At 52.1% G+C, this 7,458-nt stretch overlaps 6 protein-coding genes across 6 annotated transcripts in view; 2 read left to right on the top strand and 4 right to left on the bottom strand.

Moving 5' to 3' along the window:
- The window catches only part of M409DRAFT_67100 (uncharacterized protein), a gene marked incomplete at both ends in the record, with an annotated part of 3,747 nt that extends 3,455 nt beyond the window's left edge, over positions 1-292 (top strand). Inside the window, one exon of the mRNA XM_033817258.1 lies at positions 15-292. Coding sequence (XP_033666648.1) covers positions 15-292 — 278 coding nt within the window. The remainder of the gene's footprint in view (positions 1-14) is intronic.
- A 1,184-nt stretch (positions 293-1,476) lies between these two features.
- Positions 1,477-1,878, top strand: M409DRAFT_55631 (uncharacterized protein; the record flags this gene model as incomplete). Its single annotated transcript, XM_033813055.1, has 1 exon — positions 1,477-1,878. The coding sequence occupies one exon, from the start codon at positions 1,477-1,479 to the stop codon at positions 1,876-1,878; it is 402 nt and encodes a 133-aa protein (XP_033666647.1).
- Positions 1,879-2,112: 234 nt separating this feature from the next.
- M409DRAFT_24043 (uncharacterized protein) lies at positions 2,113-2,540 on the bottom strand (the record flags this gene model as incomplete). Its single annotated transcript, XM_033807061.1, has 4 exons — positions 2,113-2,145; positions 2,198-2,283; positions 2,336-2,392; positions 2,447-2,540. The coding sequence occupies 4 exons, from the start codon at positions 2,538-2,540 to the stop codon at positions 2,113-2,115; spliced, it is 270 nt and encodes an 89-aa protein (XP_033666646.1).
- A 307-nt stretch (positions 2,541-2,847) lies between these two features.
- On the bottom strand, positions 2,848-3,171 carry M409DRAFT_55630 (uncharacterized protein; the record flags this gene model as incomplete). The annotated part of the gene is made up of 1 exon (XM_033813054.1): positions 2,848-3,171. The coding sequence occupies one exon, from the start codon at positions 3,169-3,171 to the stop codon at positions 2,848-2,850; it is 324 nt and encodes a 107-aa protein (XP_033666645.1).
- Positions 3,172-3,844: 673 nt separating this feature from the next.
- Positions 3,845-4,388, bottom strand: M409DRAFT_55629 (uncharacterized protein; the record flags this gene model as incomplete). The annotated part of the gene is made up of 3 exons (XM_033813053.1): positions 3,845-3,938; positions 4,018-4,119; positions 4,159-4,388. The coding sequence occupies 3 exons, from the start codon at positions 4,386-4,388 to the stop codon at positions 3,845-3,847; spliced, it is 426 nt and encodes a 141-aa protein (XP_033666644.1).
- Positions 4,389-5,294: 906 nt separating this feature from the next.
- On the bottom strand, positions 5,295-7,352 carry M409DRAFT_55628 (uncharacterized protein; the record flags this gene model as incomplete). Its single annotated transcript, XM_033813052.1, has 2 exons — positions 5,295-6,403; positions 6,455-7,352. The coding sequence occupies 2 exons, from the start codon at positions 7,350-7,352 to the stop codon at positions 5,295-5,297; spliced, it is 2,007 nt and encodes a 668-aa protein (XP_033666643.1).
- Between the last annotated feature and the right edge of the window lie 106 nt (positions 7,353-7,458).

The raw sequence follows: 7,458 nt of genomic DNA, 5'->3' as shown, positions 1-7,458 counted from the left end.
CCCCGGTACACCAGCTTCCGAGGATGGTAACGAGGGAATTTCCGTCATACTGATGGACTTCGAAATGCCCGTGATGGGAGGATTGGAATGTACAAGGATTATACGGCAGAAGGAACAAGAACAACAGTCGCTAGGGCACAGGTGGAAAAGGCCGATCATAGGCGTCACGGCGAATGCGAGGACGGAGCAGCAGGAAGCCGCGATGAAAGTGGGCATGGATTGTGTTGTTACAAAACCTTTCCAGATGAGGGTTCTGTTGGATGCGATAGAAAAGGTGCGGGAGAATGTGTAGTTGTACGCCTTCGATATCCTCGGTCAATGATGTTGAGCAATGGAGTCAAAGATGGGTCCGGCGAACAACTGCTTGAGCGCAATCTCACCTGGATGAAGACCATGTCAAGACGCGGTCGAGAACTTTGTAGTACAGTCGCCATTTGCATCGCAATACGGACCCATAAATGGATTGTTTTCAGCCGGCATACTGCCTGCAAAATTGACAAAGAGGCTGCGTTGCAGCCTTGCTCTGATAGTCTGTTTGTTCTTGAGCGATGCTTCAACGACCTTCGTACCGAAGGTGACTGCATCAGAAAGTTTTGAGCTCTTGCTTTTCTTCGTCATCTTTGGAAACGATTTATCCCGTTCTCGAGTCAGCCGTCTTGCTGTGACAGTTCTCTTTAACCCCTGGCAATGCTGTGAATCAAGAAGGTTCAACAGCCCGGTTTCGGCCGCCAAGTCTGCGACAGGTCAATCTTATCCGCAGTACTTGTAACTCGTGTGCGACAACTTCACAGGAAGACGACTCGTGAGCTTCGACATCAACGGCTTGGCTCTGGCGCCTTCGGTTGGTGACTCCTCATTCAACGACCGACTACTGGCAGCTCCTGAGTTTCCATTGGCAAACTCGGCGATTGGAGAGAGTGAGAGAGAAACACATGTGGCCGTCTCTCCCCATGTATTGGTATCTTCAGCACTCCCACTGCTGCAACTATTAAACGTCGACAGCCAGTCGCACACGACTCATCTCTCCTGAAGCTGTTACATTGAACGTCAATATCCTCGTCCTCTTCAAACCAGTCACTCCTTGGACACACTAGGGCTTGTCGTCTCCAAACAGTCATGCTGCTTATGCCTGAACATGGCCAACGTCTCAAGTCTGGTCTGTACGGTCTGGGCAATGATCAAACTCATGGTGTCCAAGAACAGCAGATTCGTCTGATTCGAGCCACTGCAATGTGACCGGTGGCACTCTGGAACAAATGTCGTAAGATTGTAAGTGCCATCGAGATTTCGTGTCGGAACTGCGACGAGGGCATACATAAAGCGCCATTCGAAGTCTCAGTCCGTTTTTCTGACTTTCTTCCTCTCCAGTCAATCGTTGAAACACACTCGCTCTCCTCAAGCCTCCTGTCGGTCGAAGTTAACACCTCAACGCACCAAGACGTTCTTTTCCACGAACAACAAGCTTCGACATCAACCATGCGTGCAACAATCCTCACGATCGCCGCAATGGCTATGGTCTCAAGTGCCCACCCCGTCAAACGCCAGTCGTCGAGCAGCTGGAACACAGGATCCGGACAAGGCTTTCAGGGCGGCAACACTGTCCAAGGAGCTACTGGCGCCCAGGGCCAAGGCAACGTCCCAGCTGGCCTTCAACCAGGAGCAGTCAACACCGGAGCCACTGGCGGAGCTGGTGGTAATGCTGTCATTGGAGGCGGCGCCAGCCTCAATGGTGGAGTAGGAGAGGGTGTCGGCGTTGGTGTGTCGCTTGGCGGTGGCGCTGGTCTCCAGGGAGGCGCTGGTGCGAACTTGGGTGGCAGTGGTGGAGTGGGCGGAGGAGCTGGTGGAGGAGCTGGCGAACAGGGAGGATGGGGCCGTTAAGCGACGAGGCATTTCAGCACGACATCGCCAGAACTATCATTAAAAGGGGCGGAATCAAAGTCTTAGGGTAGTCAATACATAGGAACCGCTGTACAATTACTACTTGCATCTACATCCTCTGCAGGGACTTGATCGTAGTCTGTTCTGTCCTCAGTCTTCTCACTCAAACTGTAGTCTTCCTGCTATAATCCAAGACATTGATAAACTTTGAAATTCTAAGGTAATGCCGATCGCTTATGGCGCAGTGCAGAGGAGAGCATCACCATCCTATACGGAAGGTGAGTTCGAGATCTCCTGTCGAGTGATTTGACAAACGTACCAAAGGCAGAGTGCAGCACTCAGCAGTCTTTCCAGTAGATGCACAGTCAGCCTCGAAGTCAGACTTGGTGCTTGGGTCGCCCGATGCTATAACGTGTCAGTCGAAATTCCTCTACACAGGCCCGAAACGTAAGCTTACGAGACTCGCAGGTGGTGTCGAGGACACCGTCGACATCAAGCTGGCAGCAGAGTGGGGCTGGGAACAACAGATCAGTCACTATATCTATCTGTCTCCTTTACTTGGACTCACTGTCGAGAGCTGCGCAAAGGCTGATCGGGGCACGCAGCTTGATGGCTGGGCCAGCGGCTGCCAGGGCGGCAAAAGCGAGGACGAGGAACTGCATTATCGTTGAAGTTGAAGTGGTGATTAAGAACTCTGTTGTGTCGGCTTAACTTTTCGTCGAGAAAGACTGAAGTGAACAAATGTCTCGAAAGAATGCTGTGCTCAGTCACTGGACAAGGCACAACGGCCCTCCTTATATGCCCCGTGAAGAGAACATGCGTCACAGCTCTTTCTTTCATTTGCCCCTTGGTCCAACACCAACCGCCATCCGATCCCGATCCTATCTTCAACACATCGCCTTGGCCTCGCAACGACAGATCCGACGACCGAGATAGCTACGTCGACGGCGGCTTCCAAGTGGACGATAGTCATAAAGGACTGATAGCAAAGAGCACAAATCCCAGGAAAGCCTGTGAGATGAGCTGGACCAAGTGGTCGTTAACGCAACGGTTCTGCGAGTAGTGCGGCTGATCGACCGGATGTCGTCGCTCTGCACTCCGAGCGATATGTGGGCTATTGCGGTAAGCTTTCGATAAGCATAGCGTAGGAAGCACTCCGCGTTTGTCTTGCATTTTCATTTCGGTTACGCAAGCGGCGGATGTACTTTTGGGAATGATGACGGTGAAGTGATCCGGCAGCCGTGACTCGTGGCGACGTTGTCGAGGAGCCGCAAGCGGATGGACAAAATCCATTTTGGACCCTCATGCAGAATGCCCAAGACCTTCCATGGCCGGAACCATCGCCGCTGCAGAAAACCTCGAAGTGATCGCTTCAAAGTCGATCCAAAGACAACTGATCTTGGAAAGACCTCATCTTCCCCACAAATACCTCCACGTCGATGATGAAGAAGGGTGAAAAGAATAGATGAAGTCAAGTGAAGTCAAGATAAATACCCGCGATCGACACACGCCACGCGAACCCAAATGCCCGGGCATGTGGATACAGATTCCCCTAACTTTGAGCCTCAGCCTCACGGCAGTTCCAATTTCAGGCACCAGACCTTATCTCGAGCCACACGCGTGCAAGACCGAGATCTGGAGTCAGATTTGGATGTGTCGTGCATCGCCTTGGAGCTTAAAACGGAGAGTTCTTGGGGTGCTGGATGTGACAGGCTTCCTCGTATCTATATCTCTAGGCATCTTCTTTTGATCGACAGATCTACAGCGGGAGCGAGGATGATTGCGCTTCGGAATTTCTTGTGTATGCGGTGATTGGGGCGATTGTATTGTTGATGGAGAGAGATTATTTTGGTAACTTCATCCCTCGAATGAATGGCGATTTAATTGTACAGAGAAAGACTCGCCCATGACTAGTTCTTCCAAACCGCGGCCTTCGACATTTGAAATAGAGATAAGAGATCTATTATTAGAGTGCGATTGGTGAGAGTGATCGGGCAAAGGCTGCCGCATTCGTCTCGTGATCCCTTTCAGGGCTGGTTGCAAAGGAGAGCAGCTCCAGCCTGCGAGCATCGTCAGCTTTGCTTCTTGGACACATTCCTCCTGTCCGGCTCTCGACGTGATCCGACACCAATAACTTACCACAGGCAGAGCACAGCACTGCGCAGACCTTCCACTGGCAGCACAGATCTGATAGAAAGACCGTTTGTCCCAAGGCCGCTGGCTCGCTGCATCCAAATCAGTCTTCGACATCCGTAAGGCAGGCACAGAAAAGGTACTTACGAGGATCGCAGGGCAGGGCTGCAAGCCCCAAGAGCATTCAATTGGCAGCATTGAGGAGTTCCAGCGAGACCTTGGCACACTGGATCACCGCTGCCACCTCCACCTCCTTGCCATCCAGGCTGGTATCGGCCACGTTGGACGCCTCCCCGACCGTCACCGGCATATGGCGCGTTCTGTGGCACAGCGGCAGCGAGCACCAAGGCAGAAAGACTGAGAACGAAGGTGCGCATCGCGAGACTTGGTCGATGGGTTAATGAGCAAGATAGACTGATCTGGCGGTGGGTGAAGTCGTGTGGAACGTTCGGACGTCTGGTAGGGTGGATGAAGGAAGAAATCAGGATAAGGATCGTCTTTGGGAGGTCTGAAGGTCGCATGGCAGGACAAGGACGACTTTGCTGACCACTCTTTTATGTGTTTACAGACACTTGATTCTTGTGGTATGTCATCATCGCCATTGCCATGCTCTTGGTTACCCATCAATTGAAGAACTTGGTCGAGAGTCATTTGCCATACGGTGGCGACTGACGACAGGGCATTCGATCGAGCACAGCAGCCACTGATAGTCTCAAGGATACTGGCCTGGACGAACTTGGCTGTGGTCGTCTGTCACGCCGTATAAGCGCTCCAACCCTTACAGATTTTTGAGTCGTCACTTATACTTGCAACAAGAGCTGCCTCACTGATTAACCGTCCAGGGTGCACCGCTGATGTGATGCAGCTCCTCGCCAGCTGTCACCCCTCCTGGGTAGATCTAGAGCTCTCGCAAATGCATTGCAAGTGGATCTAGAGCCACCGTACAAACTGCCATTGGAGTCATGTCCCAAACCAAAGCGCTGCGAATGGATGCCCTTCACTCCAAGATTCAACGCCGAATTTTGTGGCGTATCGGCGAGTACGAGCGCGCAAGGAAGTAGCCAGGGATTCGAAACCGATCGAATGAGATTGACTCAGTATTGCTGCTACTCTAATCCGACGCATAAAGTTTCGAACAGCCAGATCCGAGTCAGAGATACGAGGGTGAAGCGAGAGTTGACGATCATCAAATGCCACCTGCTATCGATGAGAAGGGCGATCTCAACAAACTCGAAATTTGACGTTGTATCGGCTGGATTGCAGCTCGTGTGATGCCCTCCATACTACAACCTCGCCATCGCCTTCTGGTACTCCTCCAGACTTTCGCCGATCAACTCAGTGAGAGCCCACGGCGAGTTGTGTCTTTTATAAAGACGTGACCAGATTCTAGAGAGGCGATCGCTCAAATCCCTTGCCAGTGTTGCAGTCGTCCGATGTGCTACTGCCTTGCCCGGCTCGGGTATCGTGCTCCATCCTAGCGACTCTTCGGCCTTGTTGACTAGGCTATGGATGATGGACATCAACCTGCATTCGAAATCTGATACTGGATCTTTGTCGCAGAAATCCGCTACGCTTAAGAGCCATTTGCTCAGGAACGTGGCGGCTTCGAGATGCCAAACGAAGTTTTGAAGGTCCCAGTGGTGGAACTGTCTACGACTGGTGACCTCCACACCGAACTTCACAGGGACTGCAAAGGCCTGCGTGGCGTGGAGGAGAGCAGCGATGATATCCGCATCGCGTTTTGGACTGTGGGCGCGGGCCAGATTGAGACCGGTCTTGTGTGGCTGCCACTCGCGCAGCGCTCGACACGAAGCGTAGGTCGTGTGAAGGCGAACGAACGCGAGCCCTAATAGGGATGTCGCCGTGAAAGAATTGGACGCATCTGGGTTCCTGGGATCGAAGATCGACTCTGGTGCCTGTCTCCATGCGTGTGTCCAGCGCTCGAGTGCAATATTGATCTCATCAAGATCAGAAGATCGTAGGCTCTCGCTGCGCCCATTGAGCTGCATCTGTCTCGCAAGGTGGATGCGTTGCAACAAAGCATTGATGAGGACCAGGTTTCCGAATGGCGAGTATAGGGCATTTTGGGGGGCAGCAGCGGTGAGAAGATCGGAATACGCTTCTTGAAAGCCCTGGGGTTCAGGAGCTAGGTCTTGTGCAAGCCTCCAGTCATCTTCGTTCTGCGCAGTCCACTCAAGAGTAGAACAAGGCAGATATGTATTGAGTCTACTGCTAGGCAGAGCAGGGGGCGAATCAAGAACTGTCGTGTAGATATTCAGAACATTGAATATGGCGCATCTTGTGCGACGGACGCCTTCCAAGAAGGTCCATTGCTTCCAGGTGGTTTGAGTTATGCCTGGTGCTCCAACGTGCTCGTCGGAAGTCGCATAGTCTACAAGAAGACATTGCAACGAAGTCGCATCGTGTGAGGTGTGGCTTTTACCTTCCATCACAGCAAATGCTGTCAGAAGTAGAGCAGCCTGTACCGTTCGCAGAGCACTCCATGATCTCGGATCCACATCAGTCACCCCATGATTGAGTTGAGCCGCGCTAAACCTCGATCCATACTCTCGCAAACGAGCATGTACTATCGACATCGCAGCGTCAAACATTCTCACGGCGGTATTCGTTTCATACCTGCATATTGCACCGACTGCAGCAACAGCCAATGTCAACTCAGGCGACTCTGGGCAATCTTGGGGTCGGTACGTGACAGGATGGAGGATCTGGAGATGATTATGAAAGTCCTCGAAGTATCCAGTGATGTGACGACTAATAGCCAGCAAAGATGGAAGAACAAAGCCGTTCATCTGCTTGTCGTATGGTTTGATGGCCGAGCGAAGATCTTCCCATTGCCCGGTTGTAACCTTCCAAGCGCAAGGGATACGCTTGAGCTCATGGATATCTTCAGCGTGTGCATCCGGCGGTAGATACGGTAGCCTTGCGGTAGTGAACATCTGGGAGGATTCGTCGACTCCAAAATTTGGGTCGGGTCCACTCAACAAGTCCGGGAAGATACTGTCCAGCGGAGCATTCAGTCCCATAGTGTTGAGGAAGGCATCGAAGCTGAGGAAGGTGTTCATGTGAACATCCTCGCCATATCCAGGATCATTCAACGGACTCTCATTGCTGTGTCCCGAAGAATCGGGTGGTGTATACTCCGCAGTCGTGGGAGGTGTCGGGGCTGCTAATATCGGGGTTACATTTGGAGCAGAGTTCCCACGTAAGGCGAGGTTCGTGGCCAGATGTTTGCCGATTTCTTCATGTCGCTTTAAGAGATCGCGTCGAGCGAACGCCTTGCCACAAAAACAGCGGAACGACTTTTCGTTTGTATCTAGCATGTCGAGTCAGAGGTCTGCTGGGATATATTGTGTTTTGACGTTGTACTTTACGGGTGGTTGTATGCCGCTTGAGGTGCTCCAAACGAGCAAAATTGCGCCCACATAT

The sequence above is a fragment of the Zasmidium cellare genome (assembly GCF_010093935.1).
Source record: "Zasmidium cellare ATCC 36951 unplaced genomic scaffold M409scaffold_21, whole genome shotgun sequence".
NCBI lineage: Eukaryota > Fungi > Ascomycota > Dothideomycetes > Mycosphaerellales > Mycosphaerellaceae > Zasmidium > Zasmidium cellare.
This window is presented reverse-complemented; position numbering and strand designations above follow the sequence as displayed.